Here is a 26647-nt window from a genome sequence, read left to right as displayed (position 1 = left end):
CGTCTAAGCTGTTGCGACCATGGAGGGGCCCCGTGGAAATTGTGCAGGTTGTGCGACCCCAATGTGTTCGCATTAAATGGGGGAAGCGTCGGTGGTTCGTCCACCCTTCACGGTTGAAGCCGTTCTTTGTGCCACATGCTTCCTCTCACAACTATGGCCGAACATGTGGGGGGTCCACTGACTCCTGGAGGGCGGGTTCACCACCAGCCTCTGATCCGCTGCTAACTGTTCCGCCTTCAGGGGTCCAAGGATTAACGCCCTCTCGGCCGCCAGCCTCCCCCGAGGGGGTCAGCGCAGGCTCGTCCGAGAAGCCGGAGGGCCGTGCGCCTGAACTGTCAACACCCGCCGCCGGCCCGACCAGGTCGGGCCCTTGTGACGGGCCCGCTGCACGGACACGCGCCAAGACGCGCCGGTTGTTGTGAGTTGCTTCCCGCGCGTGTTCCGCTGCCGTGGTGCTCGCTCACCTTTTTTTAAAAAAAATTTTGGGAGGGGGTGGGGAATCACACTCTGTACATATGTTTGCATGTTGGGGCTGGGGTATTTATAGGGGACTGTCGGTTGTTTGTTACCCTTGTTATTGTTATGGGGCACACACGTGTTGACTGTGTTAAGTCTTTATTGTTGTTGGCTTTTGAGGGGTTTTGTTGCAGCCGGGATGGCTGCGGGCTGTACAGGGGGGGTGATGTAGGGGTTATTACGGGGAGAAGGGCGGACAGAAAACACAAGGGTGTCTGCACCCACACACGGGTGTCTACATCCACGTCCGCATCCGTTAACCCTGGGGGGCCATGGGGGCGCTGTGATCCCCCATAACTCCACCCCTCGGAGGGGATTCCTATAAAAGGCGGGGAGCCAGAGAGCTCGGCGCCAGTGTGGAAGAAGCTTACCAGTGAAGTCTGAAGACCGGCAGAATAGGCCCTGGGACTCCCCTGTCTCGCTGCCCTTGTCAGGGCCGAGCAGGGCAAGCCAGTGGCGCAGCCCCAAGAGCTTCTGGACTTCTGCTCTTGTAAGAGCAAGGCCGGGTTAGCTGGGTGCCGGGATCCGTGCTTTACCAGGGCCGGATCAGATAGCCTCCCATAGCACTATTAGAGGACTGGGAATAGGACAGGGGAAATAGTGCTAGGGGTGTTTTCCCATCTAGTACGGGTGAAGGGGCCGTTACCCCTTCAAGTATTGTTACTGCCCTTGAGTTGAATAAAAGAGTGTGCTGCCTCGACTCCGTCGTCAGTCTCCCTGGAACTCACTACACCTCTAAAAGGAACAACGTCTACGACTCAGACCTACTACAAATGTACAGGAGTGGCCTTTGGGGCATCATGAAAAACAATGAAACACGACAAGACTGCACACCCGCAGGAGAGACTGGTGAAGAGAGGGATCATTTTTATTTCATTGCCATTCGTGTAAGTGACCACTTTGTCAATGAGAAGTGAAAACAACAGTTATTTCTGTCGTGGAGACATCTTATTATTAGTATTATACCGAGAGATGAAATGGGCAACACGTGGATTAGTGAACAAATTAGAGAAATCGTAATGACGTAATAAAAACTACATTAGTGGGACACATTGCTGGAAGGGAAAATGACTGCTGGACAAGACGGCTTACAGAAGGGCTACAAAAGGAGGGATCACACGAGAGGACGACCACCTTTGAGATGGAGCCATGAGGAGAGCGCTAGTGTGCATCAGCGAGATGGATTGTGGCGTCAAAGGGATCGCAAGGGAGCGCGATGTCGCAAAGAGGCCTCAATCCATCAGCGGATAGATCATGATGAGACATCTTGTTTTTGCTCTCAGCGATGGGGAAAAATAAAATGTCATTTTTACACGACTAGTTATTTCCAGTGCGTGATCACCAATACCGTAGTGACGAGAACAAGTACGAACTTTAGTGATTATCTGAACTACACTCAGGAGTGAATGGCAAATACAAACACTGTGCTGTATATGTGGTATACCGTTTCAGAAAAAGCACGAATGTAAGCACATGTGTTTACTGGTACAACGAGTGCAGTGACCCAGATCACGCTACAACGACTGTGGCAGTTTGAGGCTATTCTCACTCCTTGCGACAGACCCATGACAAGACCCCAGTGAAGCCTCGCCCCACGTGAAAAGGGCCCCATTTCATCGGCAGACGAAGGCATATGGGACCACAGGGAATCGGAGGCGAATGGAGGAGTGCTGGGCAAACACGTTGTGAATGAGCGGCGATAACTGATGTTATGGCTTTGGGTCCAGTTTTTCTCTCAATCATGGCATGGCTTTGTTACTGGCGCCCCACACAAAGGAATGCAACCAGCTGCACGCCAGATGAGTAATTCACTTTGAGAATTAAATAACTCTAGCACAAAAGATCCTTTCGCCAATCCCAAGTTATGCTTGCTATTTTACCCATCCTCTCAGCTCCAACTGAGATACTGTCACATTTGGACGTGGTGTAAGTTAAAACAAACTTAAAGGGGCTCATCGTAATGGTCATACAAAGTTTCCAAAGTGACTCGCGGTGAGGTGTTTCATTGACATACTGAGCAGCTCCTGAGTTTGTCTTTGGTGTGTCCACACACCTGCAACCAATGAACACTGAACTTGGTTGTATCGTGCGAGTGCCGATGCCGATTTCATCCAAAAATAACGAGCGCAGCTCCGATGGTGTCTAACCCGAACATAACTCATCAAACAAGGCTGCAAATAAAAACCGGTCAGGAAGCAAAGCGAGCTGCCGGACGTGCTCGTGTTATTGCTCACATAAACCCCATTGTTACAATAGACATGATGAGATTATTACTTATTAAGAATAAATACTGCTGCGTCTACCACATCAATTACCTTCTTCTTGGTTCTTTCGGTAAAGTCACGTAGAAGGGAAATAAAAAAATAATAAAAATAAAACATAATAAAATAATTCTCACGACGTTTCGGCCACAACGCAAGCAGCCGTCCTCAGGTCAAGAACAGGTCTGTCGGGAAGACAGCATCTGAATGTTCAGACGCTGTCTTCCCGAATGTTCAGACGCTGTCTTCCCGACAGACCTGTTCTTCACCTGAGGACGGCTGCTTGCGTTGTGGCCGAAACGTCGTGAGAATTATTTAATTATGTTTTATTTTTATTTCCCTTCTACGTGACTTTACCGAAAGAACCAAGAAGATGAATCCCTGCAGTCACGAAAGCTTTAAATAGCAATTACCTTGTTAATCGACGTAGACGTGAGGCCATATTTGAGTACTGTATTCTATTTGGCAACTGTGGAACGTTATACAGTAAGAATGTGTCATCCTCATGATCTAAACTACGGCTTAGTATATTGTTAAAATACCCCATCTTAACAGTGTTATACAATATATATTTTGTAATCAATAATCACATTTTTTTTTTACTAACTATAGTAAATATTACGTTTTTCGAGAGAACATTTTAAACGTGGAAAATGTATGCAACATGCAGTCCAAAATGTGACGAGGATGGTAATGTCAACTTAATTACGAAGCACAGCTAGGTACACGAACACGATAACAGCCCAGGACAAACACTGCCCCAAAGCCTCCCTCAGGCTGATTTAGTGAAAGCACCTCAAATACTTGACAGTAGAGCAAGCAGGTTGCCGGCACACTCATGAGCAGTTTGAGTGTCATCTCTCTTTCCTATGCACGGGTTTCCCCTGGGCACTGCAGTTCTATGTACCATGCATATCTATTCCGAAGGATTTGAACGAACATCCCAAATCAGGACACTCCCAACAGTATTTAGACTCAATGAGGCAGCAGAAACGTTTCTCCACATTGTACCATAACTTTTGGAGACGTGACCACAATTATTCAACGTATAAACCGAAATTGCTATTATTAATCAATATTAATCATGGATGCATTCTCGTGCATTTCATTGCCCAGAAGGTGCCAGAGCCATTTTAGCATCAATGCGCGCACCCTTCTGGGTGGCGCTGCCTGGAAACACGGAGCGGTCTAATTTGGCACATCGTCAGTGAGGCCCACCAGGATGCATCGCGAACGTGACGCTGAGTGTGCGACGCTCACAGACAATGGGTGTGGTGGCCATGCAGGTGAGTTGCAGTAAACTGACCTACGAGAGTCGGTGACAGTGACAGCACTGACATCAGATGGGAAGGCAGGTGGTGGTTACAGGTTCCCGTTCGGGCAAGAGACAGGTGTAGTCATGAATAGGTGGGACTAAACCCATTTATGGGTGTCGAACCTTTATTGAGCCACTGCTGCTTGCAGTTCGCGGAAGTGAATAGTCTTATATTTGTGTCGTCGCCGTTGTGGAAGCGTCGTTGGATGTGAATATATAAAGCGCTGTTTGTCACCTGACACAACAGCATCGACTGCAGTGGGGGGCACAAGAGTGCGGGGGTGGACCCACTTGATTAAGGAAGCCCAGCCAATCGGCTCAAAAAATACACGGCTCAGAGTAGATCACGACAGAGAGGAAGAGAGAGCTCGGCACGCGACATATACCGAAGCGTGCCCCCCCCACCCCTCCGGCCGTCCTGGTCGCGACCGTCACGGCACGCCCATGAGTGTGTAGAAGGTGATCGCCACGATGACGAGCAGGCAGCCGGGTGACGAGCACGTCTGGTAGGCGGCCGACGGCATGTACACGTCCTCGTAGCGGAAGACGCTCACGGGCGAGTCTGTCACGGGCGGGGTGTCCATGTCGTGCCGAGTCAACAGCCCTGCACACCGCGGCAGCGCAGCGGGACACGGGATGCGGCGAATCTTCACTTGGAAAGTGACAGGAGGTGACATTATATTCACCGTGGAGGAGATACGCGAGATGTCACGTCTTGTTACGAGCCGTTCTCTGCCCAATTGGAGCCGAGTTAGCGTGTCTAATTCATTCATAACAAGTACTGCACAATGTACGACAATTATATGTGAAGGAGTCGCATAACAGGTGTTGGGGGAGAGAGGGTGGTCTCACTGGAGGGGAACGCACAGGGCGGATTGTTAGCGTGAGATGTTGAGCAGAGGGCCTGTCGGCAGTGTAGTCACACACATGGACGCACATACAGTGGATAATTACGTCCACGGGGAAATAATAAAATGACAAGGGGAGATGACAACTACTCTTAAGTAGTTGTCATTTATTATAATAAATTTTGATTTAAAGCTTTCATGACTGCAGGGATTCATATTATTGGTTCTTTCGGTAAAGTCACGTAGAAGGGAAACAATAAAATAATAAAAATATAAAACAATAAAATTATCACGACGTTTCGACTGGAATTCACACCTGATGATGATTGCTTGTGTTGCAGTCGAAACGTCGGGAGAATTGTATTTTTTGATATTTTTATTATTTTATTATTTCCCTTTCTACGTGACTTTACCGAAAGAACCAAGAATATAATATTATCATCTTTTGAGATACAGGAGTCTGTAATGGGGACAGATCTAGTAGGTGACCTTCCCAGAGAATAAAGGTCAACTCAGGGAAGAACACATTTGTTGCTGGAGTAGAGGACGCTAGATAATGTGAAACTTTTAGGTGAACAGCTACAGATACTTGAGGACTGATGGCAGTTTAAGCTTTTCTTTAAAGAGCCAAAGACGAATGATCAAGACGGACCCACGGCACCGGCATCGCATTCTGACGCCCGCCAGGGGAGCTCACCGTGGCTTGCCGGGCCCCAGGCCAGCAGGTAGTACCAGCTGAGGTGCAGGTCCACCATGGCGTCGTTGCGGTGAGCGGCGAGCGCGCGCTTGAAGCGGCAGGTGACGCGCCCGCTCTCGTAGATGGCCTCGTCGTCGCGTGCGGGGTTGCGTGGCTGCTCGCGTACCCACTGCCCCACGTTGTTGTAGTGCTGCACGCGCACGTGCCCATTGAAGTGCACGCACGCCATCACGTCGTCTCCACCCTGCGAGCAAAACCACGGCAAGCGCGCACTCATCAACGACCTGCCACCTTGTGCCTGGAACAACAACAACAACTGCACGCACAGTGGATCATATGTACTGGAGTGTTGTGGTGTTGGACACAGAATACAGGGTTAGTCCAGATGTCTTGTGACCTCCATTTAATTCTCAAAAACTTAAAAAATTTTAAAGTAAAGTTTATTTAAAACAAATTAATATGCAACGGAATGACATGTTCTGGGTGAATTAATTGGTGGTCACAAGACATCTGCACCACCCTGTAGATGTTACTCTCGAGGACGCATACAGCCCTTAAGGCAATGCACTGCTGAATGAGGACCTTTCCCACACCATGTTGGTCGTGGTGGTGAAATGACCATACTTCAAAGCTTATCAGTGCAAGCTGGTGAAGAAGCTTACAGCAACATGATGTGCATGATGGTCACCCGTCCAAGCAATAACCAGCCAACGCCTGTGTGATGCCGCCGCCACAAAGCCGTTCAGCAGGCGCCCCATCCCCGACCTCTCCACCACCAAGGGACGGAGCCGACCCCTCGTCCCCCTCACCTCACCTCACATGAACACACCCGCACGCATTTCCCCCCCCCCATAGAGCTGGAAGGGGAGGACACCTGATCGACCGGTTTTTATCCGAGAGACCCTTATCGGGATTAACTCTCACGGTTTCCGGCGATCAGGGAGTTGGATGACCTCCCCCGACGCTACGTTGCACCGCGGCGCTGCGACCGACCTTAAGATGGTATGGTTGCGGCGAGGGGCATTCGGCCACCGCGGTTGAGGCGCATCCCCCACACCCACCCCCACGTGTCGACAAGGCAAGCAGGGACGGGACGGCATAATTAGCAGGAATGCGGCGGCTCTCGCATAGTCACGGAAGGTTGGGATGGTTGCGCTTGAGCGCGCAGGCACAATTGTTGGGGAGGGTAAATGATTAAGCTGAAGGTATGAATAGATCGGGAGAGGGGAGGCGCGCGGGGAGCCGTGCACAGATTCCCACGACAGGCCTTTGTGATGGACACCGCCGCATGAACTTCAATAATGGGGGCCTGCGTGAGAAAGGGATTGATTGGAATTTGCGCTGCGCAACGCCGCACATTGATTAGCATATCACAGGCGCCCGGAACCGCGGTGCGCGTGCTAGAGGGCGCGAGCCCATTGTTAAGGAAAAGCTGTGGGCCACCATCCCGCTCGGAGCCACATCCCTTTGATGTAGGGAGGATAAAAAGGGGGGGCAAAGGAGAGATCGGGCTCTTCACTTCTCTTCAAGAGGCACACGTGCAAGTCGGCTCCCAGCTCTGCCCTCCGGACGTCCGCGTGACGTGTCCCGACGGCATAGAGGAAAAGCCACAGGACGCCGAATACTTCCAACAGTGAGTAAGAAGGTGAATTAGAATCATAGCAGATAAATCGGGAATAGGTATAAAGGTATCAGCGTAGGCCAGCCTCGTCGACTCACTGATTTAACATCTAGTTCCAGGTAGCGGACAATAAATCATTAATAGCGAAGCGTGGTCTCGTGTGATCTTGTGAGCTGTGTGTCGCGTGTAGAGCTGCGTGTGTGCGCGTGCGTTCGCTCCGCGTAGGATACAGGTGCGCGATCATAACGTGAGTAGTCAGGGCGGACGTAGAGAGGTGTGAACGTGTGTGGTGCTGCATACACAGTGGTTCGCCACGTGAGTGAGCGCTGCGCGGAGCTGCGCGGAGCTGCGCGTGTGGGTGCGCGTGTGTTCACTACGTGTATGATACAGGTGCGCGATCACAACGGGGGTATTCAGTGGTGAGTGAGTGCCGCGGGGAGCTGTGTGCGGGAGTGCGCGTACGTTCGCTACGTGTCGGATAGGGGTGCGCATTGGTAACGTGGTTATTCGACGTAGAGGCGAGTGCCGCACAGGGCTGTAGACGGGCGCACGCTCGCAGCGTGCGAGAGCTGTACGTAGCGGTGTAAAGAGGGGGAGTATGGCGTTCGATTGATGATGCCGTGCGCACGTATGCTTGTAGTGGGGGAGCGCTGCGTGAAGCCGTATGGGTAGGGGCGTCGCGTTCGAAGGCCGGCGAAACCCTAGCGGGTATTAGGGAGGTGGGGTAACATAAACGGAATAGGGGATGATGGCGGGGGGGAACCCGGGGGGGCCAACGGCCCCCACATATTGGTGTCAGAAGCGGGACGATTCCCCGCGCCCCCAAGGGAGAGAGGCCCCCCAACCCAAGTTAAAGTAAAATGCACATTTACGGGCAAAGGAATTCCATCACGGAAATCGTTTGCCCGCAGCATCAGGGGGGCTAAAAAAGTTAATGGGTGGTCAGATGAGGAGGCGTTGCAGTAGTTAGAGCTACATTTAGATGGACGGGCAGCTGACTTTGTGGAAGCTTTGCCCGCAAGCGCACAAACTCAGTGGGAAAAATTAATGTGCGAACTCGAACGACGCTTCGGCGCCTATGACGAGGAGGAGGTGCAGGTGGCCTTAGAGGCACGCCGCCGCCAACCCGGCGAGGATCTGCGAGATTACGCCGAGGACGTACGCATGTTGACCCAGCTCGCGTACCCGGAGTACGAGTCAAAAATAATTGAGGGCCTCGCCGCCGGGAAGGTCCAGCGATATTTGGCATGCACCCCGTGGTGGCAGCCAAATTTAGACGGTGCACGCCTCTCCTTTAACACCCTCGTTGAGCGTGCGCGCAAATGCGAGAAACTCTCGGGTGAGCACGCGCAGCCTCGAGGTAGGGAACGAGAGTGCGCCGTAGCGAGCCTACTCTCCGACGAGGAGGAAGAGCTCGACATCGCAGTAAGGAGACGGGAAAGGGAGCCCCAGAGACCCAGCGAGACAACCCCGGGTTGGGTAGCCGGGCTACAGACCGGCATAGGAGATATACGCGAGGAAGCGAATAGAAATGTGAAGACCATCCAGTCTGAGATGGGTGAGCTACACTCCAAAGTAGGGGGGCTGGCCGGAAAGGTATCCCAATTAGAGTCCGAGTTGGAACAACTGCGTACAGGGAGAGAGAGCGGGCAGGGGACCTACTACGGAGCCGCCACCCCTCCCCGGACGTGTTATGTTTAAGATCGGCGAGGGCATCTCAGGAGGGACTGTCCTCAGGTCGCCCGAGCTAGATAAGAGCTAAGGTCAAACACTAAGGCCCCCCTAGAGAGGGGACCACCGGGGGGTGAAATCGACGTAGCCCCGACACGAACAAGCTGTAGTGATAATGGCGAGCGAGTGATCTCCACACAGGTTCCAGCAACAACACCCCCGGAAACGGTGACTCCTGGCGACTGGCTACGGGAGCTGGTGGCGGGGATCATGGGGACCACGTCGCTGGTGGAAGGGGAGGTAAACGGAGTGCGTACCCGAATCCTGCTGGACACGGGGGCGGTGGCCTCGCTCGTGAGTGCAGCGCACTGCAGCGCGATCGGGGTCGACGTGCGTCACCTGCAGGCCCCGGACCGCGCGCTGCACATGGCGAGCGGAGCCGGAATGGGGTTGCTGGGGAGAGCCACCCTAGAGGTCCGCATAGGCAGTCAGGTGTGCACCCAGGAGTTCTACGTGTCGAGTGCGTTGTGTCACGAGTGTATCGCAGGTACCGACCTCTTAGAACAGCTGGGACTCAACGTGCAACCCCGCCAGCGATGCGCCACCATGGAGAGAAACGGCGAGCGGATTCCATTCCTGGGACGAGAACCAACGCGCCCCCGCTTCACACCTGTGGCCGCTATCCTGGCGACGGCAGTCACCATCGGGCCGCTCACCGAGATGCTGGTGCCGGTGGCAACATCCCCCACCGACCCCGCGCTCCGACCATCAGGGGAGGTAATGCTAACTCCTCACCCGGAGTTGGCAAAACGGTATGGGGTCGTGGGATCCGCCACGTTGGAAAACGCAGATGGGGACCGATTGTTTATGCGGATGTTTAACCCCCACAGTACCCCAGCGATACTGCGACGGCGCACCCCGATAGCCACCGTACACCCCCTGCACGCACGCCACTCTAACGACTCGGTGTTCACACTTTGGGCTGAGGACCCCGGTCGTCCTGAGGGTGACCAGGACCTGGCCTGGCGAGTCGGCCCGACTCCCCGAGCCGAGGTCGTTCCCCTGCTCGACGCGTTACATGTACCATGGGCGGATTTACCTAAGGGAGAGGCCGATCGGCTGCGCGAGTTACTGCGGGAGTATGCCGACGTATTCAGCGAACACGACTCGGACGTGGGTCGGACCGACCTTGTTAAGCACCAAATTGACACCGGTGCAGCCCGACCCATCAAACTCCCTGCGTACCGAGTGGGCGCACCCGAACGCACCCAGATCAAAGAGGCGGTTGGGGACATGCTTCGCGATAACATAATTCAGCCCTCGGCGAGCCCCTGGTCAGCCCCAGTGGTACTAGTAACGAAAAAGGATGGGTCAACCCGGTTCTGCGTCGATTACCGTAAACTGAACGCAGTCACGCTCGGCGACGCCTTCCCCATACCCCGCATCGACGACACTTTTGACAGCCTCGCCGGAGCACGATATTTTTCCACCCTCGATCTCGCGTCCGGGTACTGGCAGGTGGAGATGGCGGAGGAGGATCGGCCGAAAACCGCCTTCACCACCCCGATGGGACTATTCGAGTTTCGAGTACTCCCGTTCGGACTCACCAATGCACCCGCGACGTTCCAGCGGCTGATGGAGTTGGTGATGCGGGGCTTGCAATGGGAACAGTGCCTGATTTACCTGGACGACGTGATAGTGTTCAGTAGATCTTTGTCTGAGCATTGGTCCAGGTTACGAGAGGTGTTCCAGCAACTGCGAGCGGCTCATCTCAAGCTCAAGCCCCGTAAGTGTTACATCGCACAATGCGAGGTGGGGTACCTCGGGCATCGCGTCAGCGAGGCAGGCGTGCGCACCGATCCGGAGAAGGTACGCGCCGTAGTGGAGTGGCCACGGCCAAGGAATCTGACGGAGATCAGATCATTTTTGGGGCTCGCCACCTATTATCGTCGATTTGTAAAGGGATTCAGCGAGATTGCACGCCCCCTCACCCAACTCACCTCCCCTAAGCACCCCTATCAGTGGACGGGGGCCTGCCAGACGGCCTTCACCACTCTCAAAGACCACCTCACCCAAGCCCCCACCCTCGCTTTCCCCGATTTTACCACCGATTTTATTTTGGACACCGACGCCTGCAGCAGCGGGCTGGGCGCGGTGTTGTCACAGGTACAGGATGGGACGGAACGAGTCATCGCGTACGCCAGCCATACCTTGAGTGGGGCCGAGCTTAACTATTGCGTGACCCGCCAAGAGTTGTACACCGTGATTTTCGCATGTGAACAGTTCCGGCCGTATTTGTACGGCAGGAAATGTCGCGTACGCACTGACCATTATGCTCTGCAGTTTCTTCTTACATTCAAGGAGCCACGGGGGCAGATGGCCCAGTGGTTGGCGCAGTTGCAGGAGTACAACCTGCAAATCGAGTATCGGGCTGGCCGGACGCATGCAAACGCGGACGCCTTGTCGAGGCGGCCCACGGTGTACGCCGAGACCAGGGTGGAGGAGGCCTGCCCGTGTTTCACGGGGGGACGCTGCCGGCAGGCAACGGACCCCCGAGGGGCCGCGGCCACTGACCCCCCCCCAGCGCGAGAGAGTGCAGTGTGCGCCACAGAGACCCTCCCAGGTGGCACCGAGGATCCCATCGACCGCCCGGCAAGCACGGGACCCACGGCTCGGGACCCGGCGGGTCACCCGGCCCCGATCGGACGGATCCAGGAGGACGTCGGCTGCGCCTTCCCGGGCCTGAACGACGAGCAGCTGAGACAGACCCAGCAGCGGGATCCCGATCTGGCGGCAGTGGAGGCGGCACTGCGGGGGGAAAAGAGCGCCCTACCAGGACCCTGGAGCGGTTTGTATGCCCGGTTGTGTGTGCAGAACGGAGTGGTACGGGAGTTAACCGAGGCCGGCCAGCCGGGGTGCATCTGTGTTCCTGCCCAGGTGCGACCCCAGCTGCTACGGCTGGTGCATGACCACCCACTCGGTGGCCACGATGGGGAACGACGCACTCGAGAGACCCTGCGTCGCCAGTATCTCTGGCCCAAATTGGCACAAGACGTGGCGGCCTGGGTACAGGGCTGCCGCGCCGAAACCGGCACGATACCAGGTACCCCTAAGGCCGTTCCGCGTCAGCCGCACGAATCAGCTGGTCGGGATCGACCTATAGGGGCCATTCCCACGATCCCATCGAGGCAACCGATATATCCTGGTCGCAGTAGAGTATTTCACCCGCTACCCTGTGGCAGTGGCCATCCCTGATAAAACGGCCTTGGTGGTGGCCCGGGCATTTGTGGAACATTACGTACTGAAGCACGGGATCCCAGAACGAGTCCTCACCGACCAGGGTAGCGAGTTCGAGGCCGAGCTGTTCCAGGCACTGTGCCGAGAATTCGGAATCCAGAAGGACCGAACCACAGCGTACCACCCCCAAGCGAATGGTATGGTGGAGCGCATGAATCAGACCCTAGCGGGGAAACTCAAACGTATGGCGGCCGCAAATCAACGGGATTGGGACGAACACCTCCCCTACGCCATTTTCGCCTACGCCACCACCGTACACACGTCGACGGGACAAACCCCGTTTTTAATGATGTTCGGCCGTGAGTCTCGTTTACCCTCAGATCTGCTATTCGGCGTTCCTTCCCCCCAGCCGGAGGAGGGAAGCCGCCCCGTGGAACACCTGTTGGAGACCCTGCGAGAAGCCCGAGGCCGAGCATACCCGCAAGGGGAAGCCGCGCATCGGCGGCAGGAACAGGGCACCCGACCCCGCATGGAACCCCCCTTATTCCTGACAGGCGCTAAGGTGTGGCTACACACCCCTCGCGTCGGGGCCGGGCAGGTGGGGAAACTGACGACCTACTGGTGGGGACCCTGGACCGTAGTGCGACAGATCTCCCCCTGGACGGTACTAATTTATAGCGGGGAGAGGGATCGAGAGACGGTGGTCAACGTCCGCCGCTTAAAACCGTGGAAAGCGGCCCCGGCGAGAGAGAACCCCGTCACCCGAAGGCCCCGAAATCCCGGAGTACCCGCACCCCTCGTGCTGGGGGGCCTCGCACCCTACATGGGCCCCGCCGGGCCCCCGAGGCGCCCCGATCCAGTCAGGAGACGACGTGGATGACGGCTCCTAAACCCTTCCGCTGCTGAGTTTGTGCCCCAGCCCGCAGGTACCGAGGGACAGGGAGAGCCGCTGGAGTGGAGGAGGAGGCCGCCGCAGGAGCTGCAGAGGACGGCGCCACCCGCCCCGAGACCAGCCACAAGGTCCGGATGGATCCCCCGGACCCCGCAACGTTTTCTCGTGGGCGCGGCCCAAGCGAGGTGCTCCAGTCAACCCGGGACGGGGACTGGCACCTCGGGGGGTCAGCAGGCGCCCCATCCCCAACCTCGCCACCACCAAGGGACGGAGCCGACCCCTCGTCCCCCTCACCTCACCTCACATGAACACACCCGCACGCATTTCCCCCCCCCATAGAGCTGGAAGGGGAGGACACCTGATCGACCAGTTTTTATCCGAGAGACCCTTATCGGGATTAACTCTCACGGTTTCCGGCGATCAGGGAGTTGGATGACCTCCCCCGACGCTACGTTGCACCGCGGCGCTGCGACCGACCTTAAGATGGTATGGTTGCGGCGAGGGGCATTCGGCCACCGCGGTTGAGGCGCATCCCCCACACCCACCCCCAAGTGTCGACGAGGCAAGCAGGGACGGGACGGCATAATTAGCAGGAATGCGGCGGCTCTCGCATAGTCACGGAAGGTTGGGATGGTTGCGCTTGAGCGCGCAGGCACAATTGTTGGGGAGGGTAAATGATTAAGCTGAAGGTATGAATAGATCGGGAGAGGGGAGGCGCGCGGGGAGCCGTGCACAGATTCCCACGACGGGCCTTTGTGATGGACACTGCCGCATGAACTTCAATAATGGGGGCCTGCATGAGAAAGGGATTGATTGGAATTTGCGCTGCGCAACGCCGCACATTGATTAGCATATCACAGGCGCCCGGAACCGCGGTGCGCGTGCTAGAGGGCGCGAGCCCATTGTTAAGGAAAAGCTGTGGGCCACCATCCCGCACGGAGCCGCATCCCTTTGATGGAGGGAGGATAAAAAGGGGGGGCAAAGGAGAGATCGGGCTCTTCACTTCTCTTCAAGAGGCACGCGTGCAAGTCGGCTCCCAGCTCTGCCCTCCGGACGTCCGCGTGACGTGTCCCGACGGCATAGAGGAAAAGCCACAGGACGCCGAATACTTCCAACAGTGAGTAAGAAGGTGAATTAGAATCATAGCAGATAAATCGGGAATAGGTATAAAGGTATCAGCGTAGGCCAGCCTCGTCGACTCACTGATTTAACATCTAGTTCCAGGTAGCGGACAATAAATAATTAATAGCGAAGCGTGGTCTCGTGTGATCTTGTGAGCGGTGTGTCGCATGTAGAGCTGCGTGTGTGCGCGTGCGTTCGCTCCGCGTAGGATACAGGTGCGCGATCATAACGTGAGTAGTCAGGGCGGACGTAGAGAGGTGTGAACGTGTGTGGTGCTGCATACACAGTGGTTCACCACGTGAGTGAGCGCTGCGCAGAGCTGCGTGGAGCTGCACGTGTGGGTGCGCGTGTGTTCACTACGTGTATGATACAGGTGCGCGATCACAACGGGGGTATTCAGTGGTGAGTGAGTGCCGCGGGGAGCTGTGTGCGGGAGTGCGCGTACGTTCGCTACGTGTCGGATACGGGTGCGCATTGGTAACGTGGTTATTCGACGTAGAGGCGAGTGCCGCGCAGGGCTGTAGACGGGCGCACGCTCGCAGCGTGCGAGAGCTGTACGTAGCGGTGTAAAGAGGGGGAGTATGGCGTTCGATTGATGATGCCGTGCGCACGTATGCTTGTAGCGGGGGAGCGCTGCGTGAAGCCGTATGGGTAGGGGCGTCGCGTTCGAAGGCCGGCGAAACCCTAGCGGGTATTAGGGAGGTGGGGTAACATAAACGGAATAGGGGATGATGGCAGGGGGGGAACCCGGGGGCCAACGGCCCCCACACCTGCTTAGCTCGTGAAATCTGACGCGATTGGGCTCATTCTAGGTGATCTGGTCAAAGGTGAAAATACAATCATCAGTCTATGAGTTGTTTATTTGGCCAGGAGAACCTTGCTGAGATGCAGGTGGATCTCTCTTTGGAAATGTTGTGAGGCTTTGATTTTATATTTAATATGCATAAGGGAGAACTTATATTCACACAACGTTATTGAGTTAAGAAAAATTAAAACAAATGACACCATGTGAAATTAGTGTAGGGAAAATATCGGATGCAAAAAAAAACCTAAAATAAATATAGCTTACAGGGAAAAGCAAAGCGATGTAAATAACTTACAAAATCATCACAACGATTTTATGCAATCCTTATATATTACCGATGCGTGCAGCCGTTGAGGCAATTTTAAACCTGCCAATTATTTTTTGCTATGAATTCAATTCCTGTGACGGTTTTCAAAAGGAGTCAACTATGAAATATTGATGATGTTCATGATGACGACGACGACGACGAGGGAGAGTGGTAGCTCGGCACCGAGGTCCCAGGGTGGTGGGAATGTGCAGGGAAGGGCATTGAACGCCGTCAGTGAACGCCTTAGCGGTGGCGTGATTTTATTGGCTGTACTTTGCTGTATTTCAGCTCATCGCGCAGAATTGCGCCGGGTTTCCCTGCGTGGCACAAGTCTGTGCATTGCAATGCATTGCACGCCGGTGTTGGGAATATAATAAATGGAAAAGTAATCCATGAAATACATTCACATTGTCCATAATACAGGTTTTTTGGGTTAGATCGCGTAAATATTTGTGTGGATAAACCCGCCACCACCCGACACAGCCAATGAGTAAGGTTGTAAATGTTGTGGCTTGGCTCTCCAACACACCAGTGTGCTGTACTAGTAACGAATTGGCACGTTCTGTTTACGTGACAAACCTTACGAGTTGGCTGTGTCGGGTGGTGGCGGGTTTAACGACACATTTATTTATGCGATCTAATCCAAAAAGACATGTATTGTGGACGATGTTGGTGACGAAAGCCTACGTGTTACACTGCCATTCACATTGCTCCGCACACCAGATGTAAGTGCGGATGCTGTGCTGCTGCGAACGTTTGGATCAAGTGTTGAACGGCTGCACTGCATTCACATTCAGCTGAACAACATTCAGCTGAATGTTTCCACCTGGTGGTGATGATTTTAACAACGGAAAGGAATACAATCTCGATTTCGTGTGGCCAGCATGAGCGTTTGGAAAGGAAGATCCATTTCAAAAGTATGGTCTATGATGGCATGTTACGTGTGAGTGTGTGTAAAAAGTGTTGTTATATGTGTGTATTGTGTGATGCAGTGCATATGTTTGGAGTGTTACCTTATGCATAGCCAGCCAACCAGATGGCTCAGCGGTAGCCGCTGGCAATTGGAGCATTGCGATTTCAACTCCTGGTTGGGCATTGAATCAGCCCATCATGAGGTCGATAAAATAAGTACAACTTCGTGGGAAAGCCAACAGTGGAATTTCCACCACTTGCTCAGAGCTGTAAGCTGGAGATGAGCACAGCCTCGTTGCTCATTGGAGCAGGAAATGACTTTTACTTTTTTTTACCTTGTGACAAATTCCATCTGATGACCTGTCATGGGCTTTCCAATAGATAAAACCGGCTGTAAATAAGTACCCGGAGAAGATGATGTACGGACATTGCAACGTGGTAAGCCAAAGCTGACTTGGCATGATGTGCTGGTCGTAAAAACTGCTTCTTGTTTCGCTCGAGTCTGCAAGGCTAAAGGGGATGTCTCGTTCCGGTGTGTGCTGCGATATTTAGTGGTGCTCGTCACCATCAGGCGGTCAGACGAGAAGCCAACGCCCACCCAGCCGTCTGTGTCGGCGCTCAGCTCAAATTCCACATCTTCCCCGAGTCGCCGGTAGCTGAGGAAGTACTCGCACGAGTCGGCATCGCAGCCCGGAGCTCCGTACCTGCCCACGCCAACGTGCACAAACACACGCACATGCACAAACACACGCACAAAGACCCGTGGAGCCCTCACTGGCTGTTGGGGCAAATGTTGTTGGCGATCACCTATTAAGGCCTGTAGGGCACATGAAAGGGGCGTTGTGACCAGTACTAGTGCTGACGTGTACACATTAGATGCCAATTCAAGGATGAGTCAACCTAGGAGAGGTTCCGATATCGCTCGTAACTGATGATCGCCCTGGCTGCGAATCGACCTCGGGTTAACAAGTTCATAATGCAGTGTGATAACCACTACGCCATCACTCCCATGACATGCACATGGACACGCACTAGGATGTCAGATCAATATGTCCCTATCACTCACCACTTTGGCAACGCTGCTTAACTGCCTCCTCTGCTGTTTGGAACTCCCTCTTCTTGGCAATCGGAACATCGTGTTTCAATAATGATTTTATTTCCTTGCACCAGATAACGTTATTCATATAGACCACCATGGTGAAGTATGGTCAAACAACCCCCATGGCCGACACAGCATGGACGGGCTATCATCCAGCGGTGGATTTAAATAAAGAGGCTTAATATTTACAATTCAGAATTCTAATCCTTCCGCCTCCCCCTGTAACATTTCTGCTTGTATATAATGCTGCCCCCTGCATGTAACACACGGGAGCAAATACACGTCCAACGTCGCCCTGGCAGAGGCAGGCGTTTGTCTCAATTGGCTCTCACCTCGCATAATAAAGAACTAAACTGTCACCGATCGCGATGGCCCGAGTCCGCCCGCCGCCCACCTGAAGCATCCCTTGTCGATGCCGCAGTCGTCCGAGCGGATCGGCACGAACGGGTCAAGGGGTGGAGGAGAGGGCAGCGGTCGATCTGCACGCGGCAATGGGGACACGCGAAGTGGTAGCGGAGGGTGGGGGGGGCACGGTAGTGTAGTCGTTAGCACGCTGCGCTACGAACCCGGTGACCCGAGTTCAATTTTCCGCTCACGGCCAACATCGGTGACGAATACCTGTACGGGTCCTGGGCCTCCACTAGGTCGACTCAGCCTCAAATTCGTACCTGGTGTGGTGTGTAAACATCGCCATTAGGGAGACAAAGACGGCCGGGCGTGGTGTTGGCCACCCTATGAAGGCCGTGTCGGCCTTGATAGGTGCACACTAACAGCACTTGCCCTAACAGTCTGTCAAGCCTATACGGAGGATCTTTGTCTTGGGTGGGCAGTGGGATGGTGGGGGGCTCCTTAATGGCAGCACTCGCACCGTGCATGCATTTCGTGTTTCAATGCTTGCATCGTCATCATTGTCACCTGCTTCTTCCCCGCAGTGCTCGACTTTGGATTTCCCATCCCGTTGTCTCAGGTTGAGCTTGCTCAAGTCAAGAAATATATTAACTCTGATCTGTTACACTTTTAATTGTGCCGTTTGTTGCTGGCTTCTCGGCGTCTTGAACCTCTGGAGGACTATGTTCGGCGACCGCGATTACAAGAAAAATAATCATGAACATCCATGGCCTGATGCCTGCCTGCCTACCTCTCTCCTCTCACTCGACTTCCCTCTCCTCCATTAACCAAGGCTTTTGTGGAAGCCCCCCCACCCACCTCCATTCAACCCTCGCTCATTCTCCACTGCTGCCCCATAGTCTGGAGCTCCCTTCCCCCAGCCATCTGTTTCATGGATTCCCTTGCCCTTGTTTGAAGTCCAGGCTCAAGACCTTTTATTTCTTCCTTCCGCCTAAAATGAGTGCCTCTTTGTCTCTATTCAATAAATAGGCCCACTGTTTCTGAACTGCATCTTCAGATACAGTGGATGTTACATTCTATATATATATCCACATCGTATTGTAAATTGTAATGTAGAAGTACCGATTTTCATGTATGGGCACTGGATTGTTTAGTAAACATCTCTCCATGCTTTCTTATCTCCATGGCCATGCTGTAGGATTTTACAACTAACGTTGCAGCTGTATGAACTGCAAGGGACAGACGATTTTGATGGCCACTGGAAATGTATGAATGTGGTATTAAATTAAGTGGATGCGCATACATGAGCAAGGCACGGATGCAATCGGTTCCCCCTGTGGCTGGCACATCCCGTGCTGTTTCATTTCGGCTTGCGGAACAATCATCAAGTCGAGGTTATCGAAGCTGCGAGCTTCCCACACCGTATTCCTCCCTCGTGCATCACGCAGCGTTGAGTCAATACGTCACAGCTGTCAGTGCCAGCGTCCACCGTCGCTAAGCAGAACTCCAGTTTTTTCAAGACACAAAAGCACATTTGTGAATTATCTTTTTTTTTTTACATTACTTGTGTCTCGGTCTCACATCATCCAGGGCGGCTGGGAGTGCCCGTAGCGCCTCCTCCTCCTCTGTCCACCCCGCCATTTCGTGGTGGGCAAGGAACCGGCGCTGGAAGGCCGCCCAGTCGCCCCTCGCCGTGGAGAATTCTATCAAGACGGGCAGGCGCTGCTGAAAGGACGGCGCGAGCTCCGTGGTCAGCCGCTCCTCTCTGAACTTGGCGCCCCCGCCAGCAAACAAGATGGTGGCCCCCGGTCGCTGGTCGCGCTGTCGATGATGCGGCACTCTCTGGTTTGTCAGGGCCACACCCGTCAGACCCATGGTGCACTTGACCGGATGCATGCTACACGTGACTTCCGGCGGAAGCTCCTGTGCTCTGGGCGGGAGATTCAAAATCTTCTGCCGGATCAGTGGTGGGAACGGCCGTTGGTCGCAGACCCGCTCCGTCTTCCTCCGCCGTGATGAATTTCTTCGAGGATGTCGGCCGCAGCGTGGAGAAGCTCGGCAAGGCGGGAGTGCACAGCTCGGAGAGCACTCCCCGATGTCGGTGATCCGCCCGATGGCCGAGCTGGCTGCTGCTCAGCCGGCAGCATCTCGCCGTCCTCCGCCGGATTTTGCGTCCCTGCGGCAGCTGAGTCGTCGCCGTCTTCGCCCGGGCTCCTGGTCCACGTTTTCCTCCTAGTCTCCATACTAATGTAGCCACTTCTGACCCCAGTTGTAGTGGGTAAACAACTGGAGGAGAGTTTGAGGCAACACGGTTTATTAACAGTAACTGCTAACACAAAGGGGTAACGGCCCCTCACACCCGATACGCTGAGGAGGTAGCCCCTCCAGACAATGTACGCCTCTCGCTGACTAATATACATCTTCTTGAGTGAAGCTTCAGTCTTCACTGGTATAAGCTGGAGTCGACCCTTGCCAAGGGTTCGGCTCTGCTCCTTGGGCTCTTCTCTTCAGGAGTCCTCTTCAGTCTTCAGGTGAACGATGACTGCCGGGACCGTTCAGAGGTCCGGCTTTTATACAGAACCGCGGCTCGCTCCGCCCCAGCCACACCTTCCTTCTCGAACCTTCCAGCAGGACCTGGGCGTGTTGTCATCCCACAGCCCCCTCCTGGGGTCTGGGATCTGCATGCCGTTCCATAGGGGTTACCGTTGGGCCCTGTGGGCCATAGTCCCTTAACACTGGGGCTCAGCCCCTCTTCTGCCCCCTATTGGCATGTGGCCGGTACTACCGGCTAACTGCATGGAGATGGCGCATCTTCGCCAAATAATACCTTTACACTTGCAATATTGATATAATGAATGAACACAAGGATCATCATAACATTGTCTTAGATAACATGAAACTCAACAATTGGTCCTGGATGGACCAGGCACCTATATTAACACTGAATAGCTATACAAGAGAATAAGCTACTGTGTTAAATAAGGTCACTTCGTGTAATCATCATATTGCAGCCTAAATGTACAGCGCTGCACATAATACTGAACTGTGGATGAGATACTTCTTCATCCTTGCTCTCAAGTTCTGACTCGATTTATTCAATTACAAGTAACATTCACAATAATGCAAGTGGCAGGCTTCGTTGTTAACTAGGCCTCATATGTATAATAACAATTTAACGGCATTATAAAGACTTTTACAGCATTATAACGGCAATCCTAACATTATAACAGCATTCCCAGTATTATAAGAACATAAACGAACCTACAGACAATGCTTCTTAAAGTCCCACAATGAAGAGATGCACCTGTCTTCACTGAGACGCTATTTGTGACTTCATTTTGTACTCTGTGTAATGGCTGACACCCTGCCTCATGACTTAGAGAATGTTAAATCGTCACTTCCTGGTCACGTGACCAAACTCAACACTTTATCAGGAAGTTACTGTGTAATCAACACCCCCATACTAGCCATGGGGCAGAACAACTTGCATTCATCTCTGCACTGCGTTCAGCAGCCAACGACGATATTATTTTTACACCATGAAAATCTTTGATGGCGGAGCAAGGAGGAGCGCCAGGCACAGACGACTAACGTTACATCAATTTACGCCTCCATAGCACAATTGTACGTGAGAGACATCGATCGAAAAGCCATGAGTGTGGGTGACATGAGAGCGAGCTCTTCAGCCCTTGGCACGGCTATGCCAACAAATGTGCACCATGTGCCATCTCTACGGGGAATGGAAGGGCATCATCCTCATCAGCGTCACTGTTTGACAAACGTTTGCGGCGCTTTGCCACTCTCACAGAGCGAAGTTGCATATTTTCACAAAAAATTATTTGGTGATTCCACGTGGCCAGATGTGCACAAGCACAAATAAGAAAAAAAAAACTCAACTTATTCGTCAATAACGCTGCAGATAAAATTGTAATATGTCCCCTAAGGTTATTAGGGCAATGTTTTAGGGCAATGTTATTGACGAATATGTTCACTATTTTATTTTTGCAGACAGAGCACGTGCAGTTCCTCTTAAATAATTTATGACAGCAATTATTTATGCAACCAGGGAAGCCTCACGAAGTCTTCAATGTTTGTTCTTTCACGACGATCCTGCTGCTTTGGATATTTTACCAGCTGGCCAATAACCTAATTGCTTGGCCTCTTACCACCACGTTCTTGCCCCGCGTGTGTCTGTCGCACAAATATATTGGCTGCATCTCTGTGTGATCTATCAACCCTCACTTGAAGTCACGAGATTACAGGAGTGCACCACCACACCCAGCATGTGATGGCCGAGTATGGAATAGTCAATACTGGAGTTATGTTGCCAGGAAAACTCCGGATCAATAGATGTGAAATACGTATTGTTGAAGCCCATAATTATTAAGCTGAATTTACTGCACTTTATCTAATGGGCTGTTTCACGGTATATAATTCGCACTGGAGAATACAAAGCTGTAGCCTGGTTTATTTTGTATAACTACTGCAAACATACCATAACATGTGTAATGCGCAGCAATATGATTGAAGTTACTCTGCGTAGGTGAGAAAACCATATATATTATGTTCACTGAAATAAGGAAAATAATAGTTGAAGGTACGCAGCTGGGAAGCACAGCAGAGCATGTAAATTAGGGGCAAATATTGAAGATGGACCAGGATTAAAATAATAACAATAAATAGGTGAGTGAGGACAGGATGGGGTTGGAGTATTTTTTGGAAATTATATTTGTTCGGGAAAAGGCAACATCCAAATGTGACTACAGAAAAAAAAGTGTTTCAGTCAGTGCATGTTACCTCCTAAGACAGGGATGTGAAACACAGACCGACAACCAATGCGGAATTCAAGTGAAGAACAAGCATTAAAGAAGCAGGGAGAGATGCATTGAGATGCAAGCAGAGCAGCAACGTGGATCAGAGAACAAATGCCATCGAGAGACACAATTTTTTGATTGGTAATAAATAGGAGTGGGACTGGGCAGGACGTATCAGTGGACGGGACAATCGCCGATGGACGTGACTCGTAATCGATTGGCAGCCAAAGCGAGGAACACAGACGAGAGATTGACCACTGCGGAGATGGAGCGCCGTGCACAGCAGCGAGAAGGATTGTCTGTCGGGGGACTGTGAGGAATTGTGATGATGTGGGGAAGCCTCCACTATATATTTTTCCACTTTGAATACACTTTAAGAATCAAAATGTGCTCAATTTGCTTCTCCGTCGGAAGTTATGATAATGGACCATAGAGTGCAGAGTTTGGTCGAAATGCGTATATCGTGAAATTGACAATGCATGTGAGCTCACCACTCCCCTGTCAGGTTATTTTTTCGTCACAACCCAATAAACTTTTAATTCCAGGAATGAGCTTTTAAGTAATGACTGTAATAAATATCCCCACTAACCCAAAACATGCCCCGATGACAATAAGAGTATCAGACCCATACCATGGTGCCTAACTCAGGAACATGCATTACAATTTGGGCGTGTGTGTGAATGCAGCCAAGTGTTAGTGGATTTGCCAATGCCGCGCTGTGTACCGACACCGTCCAATTAATTCTCAAATGGACAACGCGTGGAGCCCAAGCACGTGACTTGATGAACAAATAATCGCACAATTACACAACTTGCTGCGAGAAGGGGTGGAGCGGTGGCACAGTGGTGAGCGCACCACACTACAAACCCAGCAACCCGAATTTGATTCCTGGCCATGGCTAACATCAGTGGCAAAAGAAAACCGATCCGGTCCAGGATCCCCTCTTTCACACACCCGCACTGACCCGCTGAGTGAAGCATGGTCAAATAACCCCCCCCCCCCCCAATAACTGACAAGGTGTGGGGAGGCCCGTGGACAAAGGGAAGGGTTGTGCATTACTATTATACTTTCGGAAGATTCCCATCAGTGGGGATGAGGCGAGTTTGTGTTCATAAGCAACTCACGCAGCTTCATAATTAAGCCATCAAATAAATGTCGGAATGTCGACAATTGTTGTCAAATGTTAATGCTGATTAATCAGTTCTCTATTTTTGATTTGCCATTCATAAAACCAAAACAGTGCTCATTAAAATGATTTTGTCTGTAAGCAGCACGACTCGGCCCTGAGAAGATGTAAAGCATCTTCTCTTTTAATAAACGTCGGACAGATTGCATTGATCACAAAGCCTGAGAGGGGTGGGGAATCAACCTGATGATGGTCCCTACACGCAATTGCAACAGCAGTGGGTGAGATTTCAGGAGGCACGATTTCAAATGATGCCCAGTAATGAATACAAAGCAATGCAGCGGAACGTAAGAGAACACAAATAATGTTTTCAACTGTATAACATCAGCAATGGCTGTGGCTAAAAGTCACACTGACCACAACGGTACACTGAAGACCGGTTTACGAGACATACACAATGCTTGTAAATAAAATAAAAAACAGTGAGAAAAAATCAGCAGTTGTGATTGAATATGACTAATATTTAAACAAGACGTAGTGACAACTGCATACATATGCATTTGGCATACGAAGAGCAGAATTCTTTCTAGAAAATACATATGCGTGCACTTACTGCGGACAACGAACAATACCGTATCCCAATAAATCCATTCACGGTGGATTTTATTGCAACCAAAATAAATAAACTAAACTACTGTTAATCTTTCCGTGCACAAACGTTTGGTATCCTAAATGAAGTGGAATTTCCCAAATGTTCCGTTTATCCCGCATCCCTCCGTCCGGCACACGAGCGAGCGGCCACGAAATACTCGAAGAGACACGGATCTCCTTTGCAAGAGATGTTTGTGACTGGAATGGGATCTCACCCAGTTCAATTAAGACGACTACAATCTCCCAGAAGAGCCAAAGAAAAATCATTATATACAAATGTAGATATTATCAATCTTGATTTGAAGCTTTAGATATTAGATATTATATGTTGAAGTTGATTGAATAAAACGTGTAGACTATTTTCGGTACTGTACGTAACACCAAATTATTCATTGTAATGTAACTACATTCATAATATTTTAGTTGTATTACTAAAGGTACCTTACATAAAACAAAATATGTAAGCATTCGTTTTTACTTTTTGTTTGTACCACGTTAGCATTAACAAACCAGATTGTTTTCACTGCACTAGTGTATGTTAATGTGTGACGCTAGCCTTAAGCTATTAATACACATTGCGCAAAGTTTCCGGGTTGAAACCACTCGATCTTGGAGGTCATGATAACCCCCCCACCTTGTTCAAGAGATTAAACTATGCGTCGGGCAGAAGGCGTATCCGCTTGACGAAAAGATGGCATCAGCGGTCAGTTATCGGCAAACATGGACGGGAAAAAAACAGTTTCCGCCAAAATTCAAAGCAAGCAATAGGCTCTCACATGGAGAAGTTACGGCACAACCTTTACCCACCTTCTTCACCGATGACGTGTGAGCTGAACAGCTCCCGGGTGAATGAGCTGAAGCTGTGGCTCTCGAGTTGCTCCCCGTGCCAGTGGGCAATCGGTGGAAGCTCCATCTGTTCATTATTCTGCTCCTCCTGGATCTCCTGGAACTCCTGCATCTCTCGTGGCCGTTGTATCTCCTGCTCCTCCTCGATCCCCTGCTTCTCCTGGTATTTTTGAACCTCTTGGAACTCCAGTTCCACCTGGATCTCCTGCCCCTCCGGCTCCTGCTCGATCTCCTGATTTTCCGGGTACTTTTGAACCTCTTGGAACTCCAGTTCCACCTGGATCTTCTGCCCTTTCTGTATCTCCTGCTCCTCCTCGACCTCTTGCCCCTCCTGCATCTCCTGCTCTTCCCCTTGCTGCTCCTCCAGCTTCCAGTCTCCCTCTGTCCGCCCCCCCTCGTCCCCACGTTCCCCGTGTCGTTCGACCGTTTCGCCGTTGTCGCTCTCTCCACCCTCCATCATCACCATTACCATCATTTCTCCGTCCTGCTTGTCATCTTCATGGCGATTTCGCTGCTCATCTTCTCCCAATAGCAGCAGCGACTCCAGGGACGGGAGGAAATTCGGATCCCCGACGAGGAGCTCGGGGTCACTGCTCCTGGCGGGGTCCTCCTCCTCCTCGTGTTGCCGCTGCCCAGGCTGGTCTTGCTGCCGCTGCTGTGTGTCCCCCGACGCGCTGTTGTAGCCGGGACTCACGTTGCGGCTGCTCTCGCCGGCACTTGCCCCGCCGGGCCACGCGGCCGAACTCTCCGCGGAGTCCGAGGCCGAGAACGAGGCGGACCGCGGCTGCAGCCGGGAGCTGTCCGGGGTACCGGCCGCGCTACCGGCCGCGCTGCTCGCCGCGCGCTGCGTCGTCAGCCACCACAGCAGCAGCAACAGCGGAGGAGGCAGCGGAGGAGGCAGGGAGAAGAGGAGCGGACCGAGGTGTGAAGCCATGGCGGAGAAGGGGGAGGCTGCGGCCGCTTTCGATGCCCCCGGCTACTCGGACGCGGAGCGAGAGGAACGCGATCTCCGACACCGACCGGACACGAATCCGATACAAATCGGATGCGGAACGTGCCGCTTCCTCCGTAGCTCCAGAAAAAAAGCCTCAAATTGCGCTTATTTATATATTTACTATTCCCATTAGGCTATTACCGGAACCATTATTAGTGCTCGCTGCTGATATTAGCGCCGCTTCAGTCCACCGTGTTCAGCAGCAGCAGCAGGTCGCGTCATCACAGCGTCGTTGTGTTTTAACGCCTTCATTTTCCCCGTCGTTACCACTGCAGCGTTGCCCCCATTGTTCGCGATTTCAGTCGCCGCTAGAATTTGGTTCGAAGCCTCTTCGCCCTTACGCTGCTAACGGCGGCAGCACTGCCATGTGCGCGCTGAGCTGTGGAAGAAGCAGCGACGCCCACCAGTCCCGCGCGGCCACTCCCGCAAGAGGCGCTTTTGTTTCGTAACGGCCATTGGCTTCTGCTGCCATGCTGCCTTCAGAGTTCAGAGGGCTTCCCGAAGACCACGTGCGCGGTGTGGGACGGACGGACAGCGGCCCCGCATAGCGCCGGGGCAGCTCGAG

General features: G+C 52.6%; 1 protein-coding gene across 1 annotated transcript; it reads right to left on the bottom strand.

Annotated features, from left to right (window-relative positions):
* Positions 1 to 1366: 1366 nt before the first annotated feature.
* Positions 1367 to 26647, bottom strand: FRRS1L (ferric chelate reductase 1 like). Its single transcript, XM_078855901.1, has 5 exons — positions 25050 to 26647; positions 17698 to 17782; positions 16770 to 16908; positions 5638 to 5881; positions 1367 to 4696 (listed from the first exon to the last, which is right to left on the bottom strand). Exons 1-5 carry the CDS (start codon positions 26020 to 26022, stop codon positions 4524 to 4526), a joined length of 1614 nt encoding a protein of 537 aa, XP_078712027.1. The 5' UTR covers positions 26023 to 26647; the 3' UTR covers positions 1367 to 4523.

This window comes from Lampetra fluviatilis, chromosome 1 (assembly GCF_964198595.1).
Source record: "Lampetra fluviatilis chromosome 1, kcLamFluv1.1, whole genome shotgun sequence".
Lineage (NCBI taxonomy): Eukaryota > Metazoa > Chordata > Hyperoartia > Petromyzontiformes > Petromyzontidae > Lampetra > Lampetra fluviatilis.
Note: the sequence above shows the minus strand (reverse complement) of the source record. Positions and strands in the feature narration are given on the sequence as shown.

What these genes read in the sequence shown, in the direction of transcription:
- FRRS1L (XM_078855901.1), bottom strand. Translation starts at nt 26,022, where the DNA reads ATGGCTTCACACCTCGGTCCGCTCCTCTTCTCCCTGCCTCCTCCGCTG. An exon ending in ACACGTCATCGGTGAAGAAG is followed by an intron (nt 17,783 to 25,049) that starts GTGGGTAAAGGT and finishes TGCCGCGTGCAG; the next exon opens with ATCGACCGCTGCCCTCTCCT. An exon ending in CTGGGGCCCGGCAAGCCACG is followed by an intron (nt 4,697 to 5,637) that starts GTGAGCTCCCCT and finishes CGCGGTGTGCAG; the next exon opens with GGCTGTTGACTCGGCACGAC.